The 24,007-nt window shown below is 38.2% G+C and overlaps 1 protein-coding gene across 1 annotated transcript in view; it reads left to right on the top strand.

Annotated features, from left to right (window-relative positions):
- Positions 1-24,007, top strand: part of FBXO11 (F-box protein 11) — a 75,064-nt gene that overhangs the window by 17,034 nt on the left and 34,023 nt on the right. The window contains exons 2-3 of the mRNA XM_074169065.1: positions 21,304-21,431; positions 21,551-21,632. Of these exons, the coding sequence (XP_074025166.1) occupies positions 21,304-21,431; positions 21,551-21,632 (210 nt within the window). The remainder of the gene's footprint in view (positions 1-21,303; positions 21,432-21,550; positions 21,633-24,007) is intronic.

Below are 24,007 nucleotides of genomic sequence, written 5' to 3'. Positions count from 1 at the left end.
TGGCACCAGATGGTAGCCCCGATATATGTGAATTGCTTCTCTATAAGTTTAATTAAAAGTAATAGGTGTATATTGCTTAAAGGAGCTGCCACAACAGAAGGCCTAGAGTTGCTTGTAGGCTGTTTCTCATACGTGGTGCCTATGATTATACTTTTTTTTTGTTGAGTAGTATGGACTGCTATATTGCCTACATCTCAGTTGAGATATTAGTATGACATAGAGCTGTTAGCACCAGCAGAGCTCTTTCTTTGGGGGTGGGAGGGTTGGTCTTGGGAAGAAGATGTGAATAGCAGTTTCTTCAGCTGAAACTACAGAAGTTACTAGAAAATAGGAATGTATAAGTTTGTATTGAGGAGTTCCTCTTCTTCCATTCCCCATTCAGGAGAATTGGAGGGTATACTGAACAAAGAAAATAAATTTTATTTTTTTTTCCCTTTCCTTAAAAAAACTTTTATTTCTAATTGCAATAGGTGTAGAGGTCCAATACAATATTTTTTTATTATTATAACCTAAACTTTGAATGGTTACTGTTTGGTGGTTTGGTTTTGGTGTTTTTCCATTTCCAACCGATTATGTCTGGTATTAGTCTTGCACAAGAACTTAGATCTCGCTTGTTCCTCAGTAGGAGAGGAAATGTCACAGCACTCGTATTGATGATGGATTCCCTTCCATCAACTGTGTTGGGTTGCTTACTTGATTGGGGTCTCTCCTATTTCATATTTCTCCCCCTTCCTCCAGCCCTCTGCTATTGTATTTGCTTTTGTTGTCTTTATAGCTGTCTTATTTTTCATGTACTGTATGTGCACACTTCAATAATAAAAAGTAGGTGGATGAGGATATTTGGAAACTCAAAACTTTGAATCTTCCATGTGAGCGAGGCAGATTTTTTTTTTTTTTTTGTGTCTGAGAAAAGACTTACGGTATCTATTACCAGCTGTGTCTACACAGACCTGTCGGTGACTGTGAGGAGGGAGAGGTTTATAATTTTGCAATTAAAGATGGTAGCAGTAGAGGAGAACCAAGTGCAGGTAAGTGTCCTGAGTCGGGGCAGGTGTTTTGTCCTGCATTTCCTTCTAGTCCTTAAAAACAAATGACAAAATGTAGGAATCTCAGCCTCACTTGGAGAAGCGGAGGTAACTCAGTGGTTGGGTGCATCCCAGTGGGAGACAGATGCAAATGCAATTTGATGAAGAGGAAAAAGCAGAGAAGTTCTTAGCAGTGATTTATATTGCTGTTACTGATGGGTTGGTGAAGGCTAAATGTATGAAGCTTCTACAAGAAGGAGCTGAAGGGAGAGAATCTGAGAAACGGGTGGATGTATTCTGGAGTGTTTATTTCTTTGCCGAAATGATTATAGAAGTAAGTCATTTTTAAAGAGGTAGCATATACTGGAGAATTTGGCTGCAAAGGCTTCATCCTCTTATTTGTGCTTATGTCTTAAACTCTTTGAAATATTTGGGAACCAGCTGCTGGGGCTGGTCACTTTGCGTACAGATTTGTAGGTTTGGAATCCTCCTTTGTTGCCGCCTTCAGCTTTTTCTGCAAGCAAAATTAGTAGTCCAAAGCACTGAAACCTCCAACTTTACAGCAGCTTTGCATTATCTAATCTTACCTGTTTTAATAAATTTATACTGGTACATTATTTCAAGATCAGATGGAAAAAATATTTCAGATTTCTAAAACAAAGGACAAATTGCTTCTCACAACTTTCTGCTAGGGTATGTGAGGAGAAGGTAAGAAAAAGATGCAGAAAATGTGGAAGAGGCAAGACAGTGGTATAATTCTTCAGTTTTCATGTTGCAGAAAACAAATTACTTCTGGAAAGGGATTTATGGCTTTTGGTAAATTAATACTAGCCATCCCTCCTTAACAGAGGTGGAAAGTTCTAAGAAATACTTGTTTCTACCAATATACTATTTTTCTTGAAGTTGGGAACAAAAAAAAACAGTAATCAACTAAACCCCAGAAAGCTAACCCAAATGGCATATTTATAGCATTTAGATACAGGATGGATATTGATATATGTGGAGGAAAAAATAAAGATTGCTGTAGACAACTTCCAGGGTAACTTCAGAATGGTGAGACACAATGCATGCTGAAAGTTAATATTTTTAAGAATTATTCTTAAAATCTGTGTTCTGTGTAAAGTAGTCATAAAAATTATTGGTGAACAAATTACTTCAATAAATATACTGGCATTTTTAACATAAAAAGTTTATTTGTTCAATGTATAGGATATGAAGAGTTTGTTTTTAAAATTAACCACAGCTTGAGAATAAGCATTTTGAGAATTCAGTTTGACAGTTGTTCAGAATGCATTTTAGGACAGGTTTTGTGGCTCTGGTGAGCACGAATATAACCGAGTCGGCTAATATTCCATGTGCTCACCCAAAGTATGGGGGAAACATAGCAAAGCTCGTTGTGGTTGTTCTAATGTGTATCAAGGATATTTTACACTTAGAATATCCCAGTTTTGTTAGTGGAAAAACAAACAGTGAACAGAGGTCTAAGGTTGCTGTTCTGGATGGAGTATAATTAATAGTTGACAAGTATTGTATATTTTAGTTCAGTGGAGGAAAACATCCACTTATTTAGTAGGCTGGATTTAACTGTGTTCGTGACCCATGTGACGTACTTTGAGTGCACAAAATGTATTTTACTTGCTAAAAAACGTTTTGAATCCTCGTGATTTAGGAACAACTCATGAAGGATTCTTTTGAGTATTCAGTGATACCGAATCTGCTCGTGGCTATGCTCGCACTTCAAATATAACACAACAGACCGGATGAATGTAGTTGTGTGATGGGGGGCTTTTTATGCTTCCGAATAGACAGTGTTCTATATGTTCCGTGTGCATGGGATTTGAAACTTACTGTAATGCATCGTACTGAGGTTGTCCTCTGTACTCTCACTATCCCATGATGGGCATTGGTCTGCTGAGAAGGTGGATGTGGCGTATGGGGTGGTGTGTGAAAGAAGTTATCAGTCTAGAGATGCTTTACACGCAGGGTTTTCCTCTAGGAAGACTCACACTGTCTAGAGGGGCTGTCTAAGAGGTAAAAATGCTAGATGGTCAGTAAAAACCTCTTGTCTCCAGAACTTGATGGTTAGTACTGGATTGGGGCTGAATTGCTGGCATTGACCAATGTTCCCTGAAGCATTGCTGTTCTCCAGGATCAAATTATGCAGGAAGGGTGAAAGGGCAGGAGCAGAATGAAGAGGGCTCTGACTCTTCTCAATATTTGATTCGTTCTTCTTTATTGTTTAGTATCTGTATGCACACATGCATAGCTCTTATCTTGTGACAGAGGTCTTGAACTTTTCTCCACCAAAGACAGAACCTCCTGTAAGTCCTTTGAGAGTCTGAGATAAAGTGAAATATTTTTCTTTCTGGAAATGTTTCTGGAAATATTTTCTTATACTTTGAAAACATCTGAGAGGTGTCTGTTAATGGAAATAAATCTCTGTGGTGATGTCTCAGTTTTGTTTACTTGTTCATTTCTGGTTATAACTGGACACTTCCACTACCACAATATCTTCCTGGAATATCACTGTAGATAATGCAGTGCATCTATCTGTTCCTAGCGTCCACTGTGCCTATCAATTGGAAATAAAGATTCATTCCATCATAGTTCAGGCTCTGGCCTGTTTCTCATCTTGTGTCAGTATCAGAAATCCACACAGCACTGACATGAAATAATTCACTGACTGTTAAGTATTACATTTCAAAGATAGCAGCCTGATTTGATGTCAGGCTTCATAGTTTTTCAATCATGGTTTGACTGATGGCACCAAAATTTCTTTGTGCTCCTTACTTAGTCATCAATGGTGGCATATGCTCTGACATCTAGGGGAAAAAAAAATAATCCTGTCAGCCAGCTACTGTGCAATGACAGGGTTCTTCAAGGTGTAATCTGTATTTCAAAGTAGCCTGTCTTCTAACCTTGCTGGCTGGAGACCTTCAGTTTTCCAGGGTTTGAGTAATGCTCCACTTGTCCAGCCCTTACTTGGGAGCACAGAGAGGCCATGGGCTGTGTATTTCCTTTTAAAAGTTTAACTGCTGCCCAAAGACCTTTTGGGGGTTGTTTGTTTTCTATCAACATTTCAATTGCATAGTAATGAGCATGACTGTATAGTTTGCAAATTCAGTAAAGGAAAATGTGGGATAAATATAGTTAATGAAATCAAGGACTTTTGGTATGGAATTGATCTTCTAAGTTAGCACAAGGTAAAGTAATTCTGATCAAACATTGGAAACTGTAGTTCACTAGATAGTCCTTTGTCACCAGTAGTTTTCAGCGGTATTTAAATCCAGAGGAGTTCACAGAAAATATTTATTCTAACCCTGCCGTATGGCAGCGATGTCTGAAAGAGGCAGCCGTTGAAAGAATATAAACAGCAAGGTCTTTTAAATCCTCCCCACCTACTTTTGGAAGACATTAATAATTTATGTGCTCAGGAATCAGGTACAGTATCTTGACACAGCAGCAGCCAGTTCTGGATTGGCTTCATCAGTTTCAAGCAAGTCTTTGATGGCATTTCTTAAACTATGTGGCCATCATCCAGCCTGGCCCCATCCCTGGAGGTGTTCAAGGCCAGGCTGGATGGGGCTTTGAGCAACCTGGTCTAGTGGGAGGTGTCCCTGCCCATGGCAGGGGGGTTGGAACTCAATGACCTTTAAGGTCCCTTCCAACCCAAACTATTATATGATCCCAGGTGGCAAACTAGGAGAAGAGGTGGCCATAAATATGCCAGCAGGGACAGAGAGGTGAGAACGCTGTTCATATAATCCCAAGCACTGCAGAGTCAACATATAGACATGACTGTGTGATAAAAAACTCAACATAATTACTTCTTGTGTCTTGTTTTAGTCTTGCTTGCAACCATGTCCACAAGATCTTTGGGGGTAAGTTTGGGGTTTCCCCCCCTGCTTTTAAGTGTTTGGAGCAACCAACTTGGCTGTGTCTCCAGGTGCTACTGCAAATTAATCGAGTGGAACAATCGAGTAGTTTGTAGGTGTGTCAGATGGGTAAGTTCAGAACAGGTGAAACTGTGCCAGGACAACTTGATGAAGGAAACCGAAACAAAGAGGATGATTACAAGGACTGACAGAAAATAGGGCCAGGAAAACAAATTCAATTTGCTGATATACAACCATCTTAGTGCAGGCCGGAGATTTGCTAGTTTGAGAGAATGTACTTTGTAAGGGAGAGCGACTGCGTGTGGCTTCACTTTTAGCAAATTGACTGTAATTTAGAGTGAAGGTGTAGGAAGTTGAATATATTATTACTCTGGTTTTCTAGCTGGTGTGATCTTGTCTGGCAGGTGAGTTTTTCAGCGTGTTCAGCCAGTGTGTGTTCTAGCATACTTCAGTTTACAGTTGTGAGCATCCTTGAAACCATGAATTGACACAGTAGCGTTTCTTTATTTTTTTTTTTTTATTTTGTATTATTTTAAACACTGAGAGCCTAAAAGAATAATATGGGAAAAGAATGAATTATAATGAATATTATGAAGTTATTTACAAATTTGTACGAAGGTGGTGTGCAGGAGTAGTGTATTTCATTCCAAATGAAAGGGGGAGGGAGAGGAGGAAGATATTATTTTGAAGATCACCCTTAAGTAGGTGGTACTTGTAAGTCAAGTACGTCATCCATCCTGGCACAAACAGAAATGCCTGGAAGAGCGTGAGTAAGATTTGGTGGATGTCTTGGACTTTGTCTCACGTTCTTTCCCAACACTGGCACTAAGGGATAAATGTTTCCCTGCACCTCTGCAGTCAAAGCTTTTATTTTTGTTATAACCAAGTTTGGGCAGCGTAAATGAGACGACATAGGCAGCAGTTTCTTTATTTCTGTGTGGTTGTCTTCATGCCTACCTTCCAGGGTAAACACAAATACCTCTTTACCTTTTTGAAAAGTCTTTAATGTGGAAAGATGAGGAGGGAAGCAGCTTGAGTCCTCCTGTTTAAAACTTCTGCAGATCACCTTTGAGATCGACCTCTTTCTTTTTTCTGTAGAAATAATTAAAGAAGTGGAAAGTGATGTTTTGATCAGTCACAGCATTCAATTTAGTAAAAAGGTTGCTACTACTCTAAAATAGCTTTTTGTTACAAATATCTTGTCAGTTGGTAGCCCTTTAGCTGTTTGTTATTTAATAAACATGGTGTGCTTGTAAAGGCTTGGTGATGTTTCACTTGCCTGGTGTAGAAGTACACTATGATGTTTTGCAACCTAATTCCTGGTCAGCAGGCTTGATAATGGTGGGTTTTTTTCCCGTCAAACCTCTGGACCTGGAAGATGATGAAATGAAACTGGGTCTAACAGTTGGGAAGGAATGAGGTAATGTGTATGTTATGGAAAAGTAAGAGAAGGAGGGAGTTTCTATAACTGCAAACCGCTTTTAACAAGTTATATTTTAGTATTTCTAATCAAATCTTTACATTACTGTGCAGAGGACGGTTTGACTTAAGCTAAAATATTCTTATTCCTTCATAATAGGTTTCTTGCTGACAATATACTTTGATACAGATTCTTTGGGTGCTGAACATAGTAACGCTTGCCAGTGTAGAAAATATCCATGTTTATGTAGCAGTTTGTAAGCTGTATAAAACTGGGTAGTTTTACATGTGTACGGTTGAAAATACTATGGTCTGTCTCCCTGTCCTAATGTCACCACGTCTGGGTTTTTGGATGTGCTCAGCAGAGTTAAAACGGGCTGAGGCTTTTGAGATACTAATGTGCTACAAATTCATGTTTCATAACAAAGCATTCCTTGGGTAAAAGCGGTTGGACTGGAGCTTCAGTGTACTGGAGAGGCCATGTAATAGGAAATCCGGAGGGTAAATACCTAGTTTTGATCAGCAGGAGCAGGAGAGCTGTTACCTCCCCAATGAGAACACTGGAGTCATCATTCTCTGATGAGGCCTTCTCCCTTTGCTGACTGCATGGGGAGTCTGGGCTCTAACTTAGGTCATCCTTCAAAAATGGACAGAAACACCTTTTGAGCTGACCTTTTGCTTATTATCTTGTTTTAGCTCAAATAAGCCATATCAGCAAAGCCAAAATATCAGCTGCCTTGCAGAGGTTGGAGACTCCACAAACTCTTCAGGCAACCTGTGCCAGTGCTCGGTCACCCTCACAGCAAGCAAAAAAACGCCCTCCTTATGTTCAGATGGATTATTTTTATTCTTTTTTATAATGTCCTTCCAGTGCTTAAATGCTTTCTCACCTTATTTGTGTAGAGCTGTAAGCTAAATGAACTTTTGCAATGCTTTGGGCCAAAGAAGTCTTTGTTTTTATTTTAAATAATATTTGAGCAGTTTGTCCTCCAGAAGAGATAATTATCTATAAGATTATTTGTCATACAGAACTTATCTGAAGGGTTGTTAGCCATCTGTCTTGCTTGTAATATGATGTTCCTTCTTAATGTTAATACTCTTTATTCCTGCAACCTTTTAAGGATATAGTCAGATGACCTAAAAACCACAATAAATTAATACTATGAAGTGGCATAGCCCTCCTCAACCGAGGTATTGTGACTGACCTAGTCTGTTGACGTACTAAGTAAAATTAGTTTGGTGAAATGAGAGGTGTTTATCTTTTCTGGTGGATCAGCATGTTTGGAACTGTTCCAGAGCTGTTCACCTGTGACTCTTCTCTTCATGTATTTTTGTGTGTGTGTGTATATATATATAATTATATATTAAATATATATAATTATATTTTTTAAATATATATATAAAATTTGTCTGCAGGAGAATGCACGGACAGCGTATGCAAATATCTGCATTTCTATTCTGTACGTCTTTGTTTCACTTTTCATCAACACTAAGGATTACCAAAAGGGACAGAATCAAACCACGTGGGCTTGTTGGGAATGTGGGGCTAAAGGGGGAGTCAGCACTAGTCATGGGATGGAGGGGAACCTCCCCATGGGGCAACTGCCAGGGTAAGCTTTGACATCTTCTAATACTTGGTCTTTTTCCATATTTTCTATTACTTCTCCAGGAAAAAAAATTCAGGAAATGTAGATAAAATAATCCGAAGAGGAGTTTAATGTTTCGGTTTGTTTTTTTTTTTTTCCTGCATGCGTTTTGTCCACAAACTCTCCAGAGTGTCTTGGTCTCTAAATACCCTGCTCTGTGTGTGTGTGTGTCTGAGAGAAAATCCACAAGGCAGCTGGACGGTGATGGAACTATCCAGACATGAAAGGAGAAGTTGTATATTAAGATGGTTAGTTTTTTAGATGATCTTTAAATTTTTGGCATGCTGATAAAGAACACTTCCTCTTCCTAAAGCCTCTTTAGGTCTTTGTGGCCTTCCAGCATGAGGGTTATTTTTGATGGCTGTCTTAATCTCTATTTTAATGGCTCACAACATGGGATTACTGTGTATAGTGAAGGGCTTTGAGAGACTGGAAGGGGCTGTGTTACTGGACTTTTTCTCCAACCATACCACTTCCCCATTGCTTTTTGTTGCAAATGTACAAACAGCTTTTACAGTTAATGTGCGTTATTTTAAAATAGTTTTTTAAATAGAAATTTACTATACTGAGACATGACAAATTATAGGGAGTTTGTAGGAGATGTGGTGGGTCAGGACTTCAAAATGGGTATGGAATAAATGACAGAGACATTCTGTCTGGTCTTAAAATGGGTGAATATGCAGAACTATGGAAACTAAACAAAATGGGAGTTGAGGTGCATGAGAAGGAGGACCTGTTTAAGAGAAGGCAAAGTTCAGGATTCTGCTGCAGATACAGTGAAATACTGGACATAAAAGGCAGCGGAGGGAGTAAAAACAACCCTGTCAAACTTCCAGTGCTTATTACTCCGTGATATTTAAAAAAAATATGAAAAATTAGTAGTTCCACTCTTGTTTTGTGACTTAGGCTGGCTGTCAGGTAACCAAGCCAACACTGCCTACTTAACTCTATTGTTTTTTCACGTTGTTAAGAATAAACTTGAAATGTGAATAGCACACATCTCATTTATTGGGGGGGTGCTTTTTTTTTTATGGTCTTTCCATCTTGTTTGGTTTAACAGCTTTAGCCAAATTTGGACCATGAGAAAAACAGTTGAGAGATGCTGAGAAAAGAAGCTAGATTACTGGGGTTTTTTTAAAGAAATTGTTAGTAGTTTAAAATAGTTTATCAACGTAACAGGGCATCATCTGCAGAGTTTTAAACTTGAGAGCATTCACTGCAAACAGGTCTCAATTTGGAAACGCTTAAATTAAGCTGCTATTACACTTCAGAATTTCTCAGGAAAAAAAAAAAATCTGTAATTATTTGCCAAAGGACATAATTAACAACCAAATACACTAATTTTTGCCCTCCACCCCCACACACACCTTAGCAGTTGCAATTGCTGGTGTTTTAGTTTCTGAAGTTTTACCAAAAACTGAGTTCCTGTGTCAAAATTAGTTGTATTATGTAATTTCTGAAGTTCAAATACACTTAAATATATATGTAAACCCACATGTAAGAGCTACCCACAATGTGAGATGACAGTGTTAATAGAAAATACTGAGGGCAATTTAATAGCTACTTAGAAAAAGTTTTTAAAGAGTTCGTTGATGCAGTATATCATGTACGATGCTACTTTTTATAGTAAAAATAAATAGTCAGTCTGCATCTGACAGTGTGTTCCCATTGCAGTTGAAAATAGGGGACAGTTAAAGCGAAGTGAGCAGCGTAGATTGCTTGGTTATGAAGTGCCGTAAAATGGGCTGGGTAATTCATGTGTATAGAACTTACACAGAGTGTTTAGGTTTAAAAAAAGAAGTGTGTCTTTAAAAATAAGCATGGTTTTAAAAAATAGTTCTGTTTAGGAGCAGAGAAAACAAACAACAAAGGTAGAAGCTTGGATTAATATATAAAACTATGTCATTTGGTTTTCTAATAAAAAAAAAAAATCCGGATGTAATTTTTTTCCCCTCCAGATGTCCAAGAGCAGTAACTGCTGGATTGGGGGTGCTTAGGAGATCCTTCCTTGACAGGGCAAGGAAGAACAGAGTGTCCTCCCTGTGCTGCAATTTCCTTGAACATATAATACAAAACCTTGTTTCCAACTTTCCTGATGTTTGTTTTGCAGCACATGTTGGCAATGGAAAACGGTCAGTCATGTTCTTCCAATGTGTATTTATATAATGTATTAATATTGTAAAACTTGTTGAAAAACCTATACAGCCTTATCTCTAAGAGCAGAGGGTTTGAATATGGATAGTTGTTCTCTGTATAGGGTTTATTTTCCTTTCTTTCCCAAAGCAGCTTGGGTTCAGGTGGGCTGTTGGCCCTTAGTACTCTGGTATTTGGTGTTGATAGCACTCTTATTTTTACTGTAGCTCTTAAATTTAGATTTGAATCAGAAGTCGCCTGCTGCACTGGTGTTTTATAATGTGATGTCAGTTTTCTTAACCCAACTTAATAACACATATGCTGGCAAATAAGTACTGAGTAACAAAGAATTTTCTTCCTGTGCCCTGACAATGCTTGGTTTTACTATAGTTCCACACTCTGTTGTCTCAGTCATTTCCCTGAAGCTAAACAGAGCCACGCTTCCCTGCTCATCAGGCACTTTGGAGTTTGTAATTCAAGTAATAGAATAATAGGAACAGTCATTTAGAAAAGTTTTCAGGGTAAGTAATGATCAGATAAGTCTGATTCAGTGCATGCAAACCTTGCCACAGTCAGTCTTGTAAAATTCAGCCATTTTACAAAGGATATTACATTAGGTACAACATACTTTTGACTGATCCAAGGATAATAATTACTTTCTTTTTTGTGTGTGTGCACGCATGTTTCTGGCATAATTATCGCTGAATAGCTGAAAGTCAGGTTAAAAAGAACTATATACTGTAATAGGGGGTCTGTCTTTTCAGTGGATAAGAGAACAATAATTTTGGGGGGGATCTAATGATATTTTCTTTAATTTTTTTTTTACCTCTCCGGTCTGTAGTGTATTTTAAGTTTTCAGTATACTGTTGCTAGTCGTGTTGTTCATATGGTGGCATTTTATGGGGGGAGGATTGGGCTTGTGGAGTTTTTTTGCTTGTTTGGTTTTTTTTTTTCATTTTGGCTGTAACATCTGAAATGCTTGTGTAAGTGGTGATTGTAGCACTTGAGCAGGAGGAGAAAGTAGCATGTATGTTTAATACTATTGTAATAGTAAGTTAGGGGAAAATAGCCAAAAAGAGGTGGCGGAATGGATCTTTTACCTTTTGCAGTTCACCCAGTTATCTTTTTCTAGTGACATGCTCTTGGACATCCAAAATTGTGAGGAGTATTAGCTGAAGGTGTTTTTTTCATACCTCCCAGCTGTTTGTAAAAGTTACAAGGTCCAGCTTTTTGCCTCTGGACTGTTTGATGTTCCTCTGCTTCTACCCAGATGAATGGTTGGTGTAAATTGGCACAGTGGCTGAACATGACTTGGAAACGTTGCTTGGTACGGTATGTATTTGCCCATCTGTACCAGTAGGGATATGTCCAGGAAACCATGCTTTGTAGGCATTCTATTATTTCTGAAGGCTATGTCAAAGTGTTCCCTGGTATCTCTAAAAAGTCAAGAATCAACCTAAGATTTTCTTGGTGACCTTCTGTTTTCCTAGTTACATTAAACCATATAAAGCGCTGAAGCTGATGGTTCCTGGTTCTTGATTATTTTTTTCTTCCTTTGATATAACATAATAGTGGGATACAAAAGGGGCAGAATGACAGCCAAACCCAGTAAGCTTTACAGTACTAGTCATGTACTTTTTCCCCACTCTTGCTTCTTTCTTGGAGGAAATAATACTGACTGTGCTCTCCCCAGCACACAAAGGACTGTCTGGCCTTTCATCTTGGTTGCCTTTCTTTCCTTGGGTTTTTTGCCACTGCGAGACAGATCCGCGGCTGCCTTGCCTTGGCATGATAGGCATTTCGGAAACACTTTTAATTCTGAAGAACCTTAGGAAATTTCCTAGTTTAGTATATCAAAACTGCTCCTTGACATAACTAGGTTCCAGCTGGGCCAATGTATTGATAGATGTCAGTCACTTCTGATGTAGGGTCCATGTAAGGCAGATGGCTTTGCATGGCAAGTATCTCCAAATCTGCTACTACTCTTAGTAGCAGGAGATAGATTTTTTTTTTTTATTATTATTTTTTTTTTTTCCCCTGCCTGTATTACAACAGTGCTCTGCAGATGTGGCTCATGGCAGAGAAATCTGTGGGAGGCTTTCATTTCCTGAAAATTTGGTGAAATGATTGTACCCTGAGATTATGTTTTATGGGAGTTATGCTTCAATACTTGCAATAGTGTTTAGTCATAATGAGATGTGTAGCTCTGTGGATTGTTTTATTACATGTAAACTTTCCTGTCCTTTCAAGGGGAGCCATGTTTCTCTGAGGAAGGTTTCTCTTAAGCTTCCTGTGCATCACAAAAAAATCTCTGCAAATGGATTAGTTATGGGCCATAGAAAATTTGAAGTGTAAATTGTAGACGCATTAAGCGAAATCTCCTCGTTAAGTGAATTTACTCATTCCTAAACTGTGGGTTTCCCCCTATTTTTTTTTTTTTTTTTTCAAAGATACCAGAAACTCAAACATAGAAAAAGTTAATAGTGTTGTTCGTGCTCATTCTTTAGTTCTAGCAGTGCTAAAGGCAGTTACTCAACGCAGGATGAGATTAGGCTGGAAATAATTGTCACCGGAAGTTAATGAAACCAGGAATTTACAAACTTCTGATTCATTCTTTTTGGAGTTTATGGGTATCGAGAATATCTAGACTTAATCTAATTAAAGAGTGTGAGCTTTCTGCTTCATAGCTCAGCTACTCTCTGCTTATTAGAAATAACCTGTCCTCACAAATACCTCATATTTACTTTACATATGCTAGCTATGACGTTTTTCTCAGAAAAACGTTATCTAGCCTGAGCCAGGCTGACAGACGAGATGCAGATACTTGTCTGCCTTAATGACCGTTCCATAAAATTAATTTACGTAATTGTCCCAGGTGACCCCAGCCAGAGTCTGCCCTCTTCCTATTACAGAAGTTTTGGAGGCTGGTTTCCATCCTATCAATGTCCAGCCTTTTTACTTACAGCATAATTCAGGGAAGTGTGTTCTCCGTTGGGTGGTGGTTGTTCTTAGGGGTTTTGTTTTTTGGTTTTTGTTTTTGTTTTTTTTTTTTATTAAGAACTGGTGTCTACTTGGTTCAACAATTTCTCTGTGCCACCGAAGGGCACGTGTTCTGGTCACTTTGGTGTTGCTGTGAGAGAATTTTATCATTTTTTCCTGTCTGAGATACCCCTTCTTCCTCCCTACAAACATCTCACCTTACCAGGAGGTGGTATGTGTTTGGTTGGTTGTTTGTGTTTGGTGTTTGTTTGTTTGGTGTTATTTTCCATCATGGTAGTTCCAAGGGTATGGTCACAGGGTTGTGTTCTTCCACCTTGAAGTACTGCTTGAAGTTAAAGGGGATGGTAGTTGATCAGAAACTTCTTTCTGGTCAGTTGTGAACCAGAATAAAATGGGATGTCTTGAACTTCTTTCAGTGTGTTTTTTTTATTGTTGTCACTGGCTGTGCTTTTCTGAAGAGATGAAAGTTGCTGTTTTTCAGCCAAAGAGGGGGATGACCTTGGAGACTGGTAACTTCATTTGTTAGAGCAGTCAAGTTGCCAAATGAAGCGATATGACCAGGTAGAAATTTTAATTAAATTGGTCCTAGTTGGAAACTCAAGTCAGTAGTCAGAACAGACAGGGGGAAAAAAAAGTCAGCTTGTAGTAATAAAGCCTGTTTTCTTTAGTATCACTTAGAAATGTAATGAGGGAAGGCTCTTAAGCACTACATAGGAAAGGCTCTTAATGTTGTATATTCCTGAGCCTTTAAAAATCTACTTGGTCAGCTTTTTCATTGTAGCATCGAGGGACCATGCAGCAAGACCACAGCTTTGAAAGTATTGCTTTATTAATGAGAAATGCACCCAAAAAGGGGTCCTTGTCCCTTCTCAATGAAAGCTTGTCAGAGCAGGAGTCGAGCTGGCTATTAAGCAGGAGGGGAAGTTCTCTTAATAAAATACTTGCAAAGCAGCCACCTGGAGATTTGTTTATTAGTTTGCTAAATGTTATAGAGGATGCTGTAATACAGTTATCATCAGTTTGGGAAAACAGCATAATTTTTAAAATTGCCAAAGGAAAAATCTATCTCCTTACTCTAGTTTGTTGGTACTATTGTTTGAAACATGCTAGTGCTGATTATTTGAGCTGCTTTCTTCACTCTCTAAAAATGAGTTGCCAAACAATTAGCTCAAGTATAGAGTTACTTGCACAATTATTCTGTATGTCTAGTAAAAATGTGCATGCGTATGTGTAGTGGGTTGGGTTTTTTTAGGGATTCAGCCTTTACCTTGGTGATAAATATCTCTCTTGGACGGGTGGTTGGGGAAAGAAACTAGAATTTTTCATCAAATCCTAGTTAACGCTTTCTGCTCCTGGACTCTGAAAAAGACAATATTCTTCATAGTACCTGGAGGGGTTTTTAACTAGTGTTCACACGTGTTTTTTGTGCTAGATGGTTTTAAGCTATGAAATCCCTAGTGAACAAGGTTCAGAGATGTGAGTAGTTGTCTGTGACGGTTGATAATTTTTAAAGAAATATAGCTGGGGACAAGATTTGGGCTTGCAGCCAGTTTATCTTTCCCAGTTGTCTCGTTTCACTTTCTGTCTGCTTTGTGCCAGTTCTAAGAACTTAAGTTTTTTGCCTTGTGTGATGCAAACTGTATTTTAGTATGTAGCGTTTTGAGGGTGCTGGTTGACCTGACAGACCTTTGAAGGGAGAGTCTTCTCTCCTGACTGATATGAGTGACCAACGTAAGGATCGCTGTAGTGGCTTTCGCTGTGTGCTGAGGAGAAAAAAAAAAAAAAATCAGACTTTTAGATAAAATTTCCACTAGATCCTAAGAATAACACACAAAAAATTTGAGCCTTAAACTCTCTATGTAGATAGAAGTAGTAGTTACTTTTCTCCTTGTAGAAAATAAATTTAAATGTGTTGTAAAACTAGCATGAGCAAATACAGGTAGAATTGAGTGTCTGATCTATGCTTATTCTTTTTAGGCCATCGTGACTGCACGACCTATTTCCAAAGAGTAATAAGCTGTCTCATTTGGGTATTGATATTTAAAAGCTTAAAATGTAAATTCAAAAAAGGTGCTGTTTGATTCTTGAGGTGTGTGGTGTGTGTTTTTGTTTTGCTCAATACAAGTACCTAGACTTCTAGCTTAAAGCACAATCTATTTTGTTTTCCCCTCTGTTTAAGGAAAAATTCTAGGTATTCCACATCCATTTTGTTTATCAAATAAACCATTGCGAATTACAGTAAGCTTGCATATTTTTATATAATATATCTTTGGGTTATCATCAGTAAGAAATTGTATGTATATTTAAAATATTCTAGTAGCCAGTAATGGTTATTGTGTCTAGTTGTTGCTTTCCAGAAGGCAGAATCTCTTTATTCCAGATGGTGTTCAGTAAGTCTGATCTTTCTGTAGGCTTTAAGAAAGCCTACATTTTTAATGTTAGGTCTGTCCCCTTTCCAAACTGGAAGCCGGCAACTCTCCGTGGAGATCTGTCGCTGACTCGTTTTCTTGCTGGATCTATTTGAGGTCCAAAGAGCCTTGACTCCTGTCAGAGATTAATCCTTCTCGTTGACCTCTGCCATCAGAACCTTACAAAAACACCAACTCTTAGATTTTTATCTTTATGCGAGTCAAGCTGCTTTGGATATTGCTTGGAAAATACTACAGGATTTCTTTCCATAGTGATAATTAAAATGTACTGCAGTATTTATTAAAGTCTCTTTTGTGCTAGTAGTAGATAAGTTTACAGCTACTTCTTATTCAATATTAATTTTTTTCTAACATTGAACATAAAAAGAAGAGTTGCTGTATACATGCCTCCTGTTTCTTTTGGGTGGGTTGTTTTTTCAGGTTTTGGGTTTTTGAAGTCCACTTTGTGAAAGTGGAACTTGACAGTGAAAGACCACCAAAATGCTCTTGCCTTTAGGACGTATTGGATCTGGACTCACTGAACTTTGCATGTCATCTTTCTCAGTTTTTGAGGTGTTTGGGTTGGTTTGTTTTGTTTGCTTGCTTTTTTTTTTTGTGGTGGTATTCCTAGCTAGTGGAAGTCTCTTCAGACAAAGATTCAGATAGAGACCGTTTTGTTTTGAGAGCTATTTCAAAACCAACCTGCCATCCATAATTTAAAGTAACCCTTAAACGGTGCCCTGAATCAATAGGAAGGTTTCTACTGGTGTGGGTAAACTTCTGCTCTGAGGTGCAGAATACGATGTACTGTTTCTATACTTCGTATCTTTCCAGTTTCGGTACTGTATCTGCTTTTAATTGTCAGCCACTGGTTAGGAGTGTTTGCAAGGGCATAGGATGACCATTAGTCACATTATTGATACATACATTTATTTAACAGCTCACTACAAGAGATTTTTCTGCTTAGAGAAAAATGGTGGGTGTGTTTTCCTTGGTGTTTTAGGTTGACAGTTTGTAACTGAGATGTCTGTGTTTTTGCAGTTATTCTGCGTGCAAATTCAAAACTCCTGCCTTGCATTCCTGTTTTGTAAGTCATTTTGCCTTACTGCTCTTTTGTATATACCTTCCTTTGCTGCTGCTTTCAACTTGCTTTTTTTTTGTTGTTGTTTTTTTTAAGCTAATGCAGGAGAGAGATAGTTGGAGCTGTCATCTCGGAGGCTGGCAGTTTGCCTTAGCCATCTTTTGCCAAATATATGGCAAGATTTGCTCTACCCAAAGCAACCGAGTGAGCTCTATCAGTTCACATTTCAGTTGCATTTCTCAGATTTTTCCTCTAATTAGGAAGGTGGACAGTGTTGGGATATTTTTTTGTGTTGTTTATTATTTCATGCAGAAATTGCACGAGTTCTACTTAAGACACTGTATGATGGACTCCTGTTACTGTTGAAATTTGATAGGCAAGATGGATCATCACTTCATTCAAATAAGTTCAATATAGGCTACCTTTATTTTTCAGAGGTGTTTGTTTTGGGCCTACTCCCAATTTAATAGAGATTTCTCTATTTTAAAACTAGTTGGTTATGTTTCTCGCCGTTTTCTTCCCCCAGTCTGCAGGAATAATTTCAATCCTGTGTCATTTTGGGAATACCTGCCACTCCTGGCATTTTGCCTCTCTTGACTACAAATCTATTTTTATTTAGTTTGTTTTGTTCCCCCCACCCTTTCTTGGGAATATGTGGAAAAACAGCACTGAAAAATTGAAACTGCAGTGTTAAAACTGATTAAACACTACAGATTAGCATATAAGCTTCCTCCTTTGAACCCCCCCCCTTTTTTTCTTTTTTTTCTGATAAGCGTGTATTTTGGGGGGGGGTTAAATACTTTCCCTTTTTAAAAGCTTTTATCAACCTTACTGTCTTCACAAGTTGTTGTTAATATTAAAGATAACTCTTGAAAATATTATCTGAACACGTGTAAGGTAGAAGTGAAACCACGTGCATGTCTTTTTGGAAAAAAGATGGTGCAGACGTAAACTTTCTATAGAAGTGATCTACAAGTATTTTATATTTTTAATGAACTATTTTGACAGTCCTTTGTCACTGTTCTGTCACTTACAATGTCTTCATGAAACAAAAAAGTTAATTGTATACTCTTAAACATACACACTTAAAAGTACACATTCCCATAGCATTTGTGGAAATGCAAGACAGTCTTGATTGATTATAGCAGTTGACAGAGTGGCAGATTAATTTTATTTTTCTTCCCTTCCTTGTGCTTACTGGTCTTTTGTGTGTGTTAAAGCTTGTGGTGTTACGGTTCAGGTGTCATGAGCCATTTTGAACTATCAGATAAGATACTTCTTAATTTAAATGTAGGTTTTGACCTGTCAGTGTCACTAAGTTTTTAATTTTCAGTAAACAAGATTTTGTTTGAAATTATTTATGGAACTAGATCATCTTTAAGACCCCTTCCAACTCTAACCATTCTATGATTTTTATCTTACTATCCAATGTAATTGGTGGTAAATATTCAGGTAAATGTTTACTTGAGCAGCCTCAGCTTAATTTAATTTCTTTAAAACTGCAAATGTATTGCCTTGGTTAAAACTCTGACAGCATCTGGCAGTCATTTCAGCAGGTGTTTGTATGAGGATATTAATGTTACACACTCTCCCAGATTTGTTTATCAACTTCTATACTTCTACCATCAACAAATGTGATTATAATGCTTTTTATTTATGTTAAAATAAAAGCTCTGACTCTCATTATCCTTCTATAGCCAGCAAATTACCTGTGTGCAATTAACAGATTGGTAGCAGGGCCAGGCCGGAGGCTGTTGGCTCCTGAAGCACTCTCCTCCCTGTGAGCCGCTGTCGCGATATGTGAGCCGCTGTCGCGATATGTGAGCCGCTGTCGCGATATGTCCTACGTGTGCTGGTGCCTCCAGGCCAGCATTGCTCAGCAGTGACGGCCACCCTTCCCAGGCTTTCCCTGGTGCCCTTCTCTCATTCTCCTTGCTGCTCCAATGGAGAAAAAAAAAAAAAAAAAAATTTTTAATTCTTCTGATACCTGCTGTGAATCTGAGTGAATGTGTGCATATCCCTTAATGTCAGCTGTGCTAGAAAAGTGATCTTTGAGCGGGACTCCCACCATCCTCCCAAATCCGCTGCAGGAAAATGAATACATTTCTTTTCTGCTTAGCCAGTCCTTCAGTGTTTCAGCCGAACTGACCTTTACTTATATTTTCCCCCCCACAGGCTTCTGCCTTCTCTTTCCAGCAGTAATATATTTTGTCCTTAGTGGCCTCCACGGCTTTACTTCTAAGGACCTGATTGGGGTTTGTCTCTGCCCTTTTCATCGCCTTCCCCAGGATCAAAATTCTGTGCTTTGATTTTTCTATTTTTTTCCATTTTCTTTGCTTATTAGGCTTTTGCTGTGTTTCTGGTGGCAATTTTTGAACTATTGTACAGACCATCCAGAACAGAGGAAAAAAACTCAGCTGTTCTGACGGTCATTTTATGTCTTCAATACAAAATAGGGGAACGGGCTTAAGACACTCAAAATCCCCGAGTAGCATGTTTCTGGGGGGTATTAGCAACAGAAATAGTAATTGCAGTGTAATTGAAATAGAAATAAGGGATGCAAAGTAGATACGTGCTGCAATGTTTGAGTCAGGCTGTTTTTCTGTGAGGGCCTTGCTGCTGATGGTGGCCACCTGAAGTCCTCCCAGCAGGGCCCACTTCAGCCCCACAGCTCCTCCTCTGCTCAGGCATGTGAGGGAAGAAGGCTGGGAACTCTCCTGTAGCATCTTTTCTCTTCCACCTGCCGATATCTTGTCAAATTGGTAGGGTATTTTTTCCATTGGAGATGAAAAGAAACAGGTAACTGAATTGTGAGTGTGCAATGGACCTGCTCTGGGGTCAGTAACGTCCCGCAGGCGTGTGGTGCCAGTGCTGGGCCAGAAGCTCCTTCACAGGGACATGTGCTGCAATTCATCCATTGATGTCCTTCAGGTTTTTTGCGTAATGCATAAATACTTACCTTTCACAGGCAGAGAAGTGCTCAGATGCTAGTGAGGTGTGTTGTGTAAGTAGCAGATGGGGAGAGGAACAATGAACTAGCTTCTAGCCAAAGTTATGGAGGTTGCTCTGTTGTTTTCAAAAGTGGTGGGGTTTTTGGCAGAAGTTCCACACTTCTCTCCTCAGTAAACCTGTGCTGTTGCTGCAAAAGGGGTGGTGATTCTTCACAGTCCCCTTCTTGTGGCTCTGCTGGGCTAGTTGAGGGCTAATTGTGGAGGTACTTCTTGCAGGTTTAGTTTTCAGCTGGATTAATGAGCTGAGGATGCTCTGAGCTATGGGCGTCAAGTTGCACACATACCACCAGCTAAATTCATCTCTTTACCAGTTTTTGTCCTCTATTTTGATGTCCCAGCAGTGTTGTGATCTGTTTATCGTACATGAGAAGGTTTGTGATATTTATAAATATCTGTTAAGGTAGGGGAAAAATGGGGACCAGAAAAGAGCAGGAGGACGCTGAAACAGCTTTTTTGTTCAGAATTTTGTTGGTTAGCTGTTACTGATGTTGCAGCTTGGGCTATGATGGCATGCATAATCCTATATAACTGCAACGTTTCGTAATTTATGTCAAAAAAACCCCCAAACGAACCAAAACCCCTAGGAAAGTAATGAGATTAACATCTTCAGATATAAGGGAATCTTTAGAACTTTAAAAATTGCTTTTCTTTGTGTTTTAAACAGGCTGTTTTAATATTTGAAGGGCAGGGGGGTTTTAGGGTAGGTGTGGTTTGGTTTTGTTGTTTTTTTTTTTACATCAGGCTCCCTTGCCCTAATGTATTTGGGAAAACTGCTTGGTCTACAGTATTGCTTTTTTGGCTATTGCTTTTACATCATGTTTTACCCAGTTTAAAAACAAAAAAAGCATTTAAAATGAAAAGACTGAAATTCTTTTCTCACAGTTCAGCATCTGCAGAAAGTATACCTTTTACTTAAGTGGAGCTGCTTTTTTGTTCTGGCCTTTTGTAAATTCTTGTAACTTTATTATGCGATGCTAGTTGTAGGCTATTGATAAGTAATTATTCCTTGCTTGTTTAGAGTATATTTCATAAACATATGAACTTGGAAAACTGAAACTAATGAATCAAACTTTTAAAATTATACTCATCACGCCTTCTGCACCATTTTTCTTCTAAAGGCGGGGAGAGAGTATACTCTTACTTTTCTATGTATAATTTAGGCAAAGAGAGCGTATGTGTTTAAAGCTACCTCCATTTTACAGAAGGATTTGTATGCTGGCCTGGGCTGTTCCTAAAATGTTTGGGGATAATTCTGCCTTGAGTTTTGTACTAAATGCCATGTTTACTAAAGGATTTCTTGATAACGTCTGGTTAATAATTGAAACTCCAGTGTTCCTCATTATGCTGATAGGTGAAAAATTTGAAGTAATAAGGTGATGGAATTAGCACAGTGAATGATACGCTTGCAGAGAAACAGAAAGCCTAGGGGTTTGTTTTGTATTTCTAAGCAGCTTTTGGTATAGCTGCTGTGTATATGGAGAGCATAAGTTAATTCATGTGTACTTTCTCATGTAATTTTATGTATGCTGTGTATACTCTGATTTTTCACTAAAAGTTCTCTGTGCTCTAGCACTTCCTCCCCACCCTCCTGACCGGATGTATTTATCTGGAAATTTCGGTAGCATTTTTATGGTATAAAAAAAAACTACAATTCTAATCAGAAAATTTCATTTTTTGTTGATAGATGATGATGTACCTGCAGATATGGTTGCAGAAGAATCAGGTCCTGGTGCACAAAACAGTCCATACCAACTTCGCAGAAAAACTCTTCTACCTAAAAGAACAGCTTGCCCTACAAAGAGCAGTATGGAGGTAACTTTTGTTTAATTTTAATTGTAAAGTAAATCTTCCTGTTTCAAGAACAGGAAGCTAATTATTACTTTTCATGAGTTACCTAATGACTAAACTAATTCTTATTTATTTCGTTAAAGGGTGCCTCCACTTCAGCTACTGAAAACTTTGGTCACCGAGCTAAACGTGCTAGAGTATCTGGAAAATCCCAGGATTTATCAGGTAATAGCTTTTTGTACAAAAAAGGGGGGGCGGGGCAGGGAAGGGGTGGAGACTTTGACTTCACCCACACACCACCGCTGAACTGATTTTTCTTGTCTGTTTTCCAACTAAGAAACAGTTGTGAAAAAACAATGATAAACTTGTTCTGAACTTCAAATTTGGAAGCATGGTTTTAATCTGATTTTTAGCCTCTGACCGTTTCTCGTATTATTGTATTGCCCCAGTATACTGCTCAGAGGGAGTTTTGGTATGTCGTTATAGCACTTCATTGTGGAGACAGGGAGAGAGACTGTGTGTGTTTATAAATAAAAATACACCTATACCTACATGCATATATGTCCATGTATTTCACACACACATACAGTATATGCATAGTGTATAACAAACACATACATGTGTATATAATTTTGTGTCTATAACGTGTATTTTTTGTTTGTGTGCACAAATATATTTATACATGCACACACATATATAGGCACACATATCCTACTTGTTCTTTTTTCTAATGTCATTTTTCAGTCTCTGTGCTCTACCCCTTTTTGTTTTCTGACACGCTCTTTAGTTCCAGGAGATCTGCTGTCACTTTCCCTGGAAAATCAACACCAACGCTTGCCAGCGTCCATTGATGTGGTTTCTGTTGCTTTTCTTGTTTGTTTGTGGTTGTTTGTTTTTTTTTTTTTTTCAGGCCATATCTCCCTTAACACTGAATTAAAACTGAGCAGCTGGCACAAGCTTTTGGTCCACTTTCATTGCTTTTGTTGAATTCTGCTCTTTCTGGCTCTTCACCTTCTCCATAGCGTAGATTTTTATCTTCCAAGCACTCTGTTTCTTTCCCCCTCTGTTTTATTCTTCCTCCCCATGGTTTAACTCTTCATTTTAGCGAGTGTTTAAGAATCATTTAACCTCAGTTTTATATCCTTGAAATCTTCAGAACCAACTGAACATCAACCTGTGTCATTTTACTTCCCATTTCATTTCCTGATTTGGTATCTGAACCTTCTACAAAGTTGTTCTGTCACAGACTCGGTTTCTCTTGCCAGTTCTTAGTTTTTCTTCAAGGTCCTTTCATTTTGATGTGTTCTTCACTATATTTTTACTCTCCTCCTTACTTTAGTGAAGGTATGTAACTTTACTGGAGTCCTGTGGTACAAATTACACTGAATGACACTAACTTCCAAAGGAATTCTCCACGCTTTTGCTGCGCCTTCCTTTTATTGCATTCTTGAGCTCATGTGGAGAAAGTTCAGGGATTGTGGAGGCTTCTCCAGCATGGAATTACCAGAGGAATTGTAAACAGGGATTTTATAATAGTACTTTAAGATTGTATTTAAACCAGTCGCAATCTGACAAGGGAATGTCCTTCTCAACCCATTTTCTATTAATCTCTTTCCCATTATAGATGATGGTTCTTTTTTATTTTCCCCATTGAGTTTTTGAGATTCCTGTAAATTTATACAAGTATTGATCTATTTTTTATGACATTTTTAAATGAGATTTATGAGATTGTTTTTCCCCATTTTTTGTTAGCAGAGACAATGACAGTTGTTGTGAGTTGTAAGCATGAGACTTCCTGGATTGTCGTCAGTGGAGATGGTGTATTGTCATCTGGGACATACAGCTGTTTGTTAGAAGCGTAGATGAAATGAAGGCATTGGACTAGAAACATAGAACATAGAAATGGTTCTCTACCAAGACACTTTCCTCCTTGTATGGACTCTAAGCTGAAGAAAATTTGGTGGAGATGAAAGGAGAAATGCCAGTCAATTAGAGTTTCCAACTGGAGTGGAGCCAATAGTTGGAAAAACAAAAGACTATTCCTTACTTTAATACTGATTTCAGAATTAGTGCTTCTGAGAGAGAGTTGCTATTTCAAATTGTGAGGGAGGGAGGGAGAGGGAATCTGTCTCGGATATTGTCAAGAACAACACATTGGAATTTTGAAATACTGACTTTTTTCCCCTGTTATTTGCAACCCTGTCCTCCAGTGGTCTCTGCAGTGGACAATGAGTTCTTCAATCCTGAGACAGAAAGATAGATTAATATACAAGCACCTTGATGTGAAATCTACATATTATAGAAAATATGTAGATAACTTTTGACTTAAACTCCAAACTTTAAGTAGAACACAGAAACCAAAGAAACCAAAAATTTAGATAAGAAAATGGTATGATGGAGATGTGCTGCTTCTATCACAAAGGACTAGTGAACCTACAAATTTAGCATTTGTTTGACATCTGTAGAAAACATTGATACCTTTTAGATCTTATTAATCTAAATATTTATATTGTATGCTACTATAATATTTCCTAATTTACAGAAAGATTTAAATTCAATATATTCTGACTCTTTCCTTACTTTACCTCAACTGTAAATGT

The sequence above is a fragment of the Numenius arquata genome, chromosome 2, assembly GCF_964106895.1.
Source record: "Numenius arquata chromosome 2, bNumArq3.hap1.1, whole genome shotgun sequence".
In the NCBI taxonomy this organism is placed as follows: Eukaryota; Metazoa; Chordata; class Aves; order Charadriiformes; family Scolopacidae; genus Numenius; species Numenius arquata.
The sequence above is the reverse complement of the archived record's forward strand: the minus strand, read 5'-3'. Positions and strand labels throughout refer to the sequence as shown.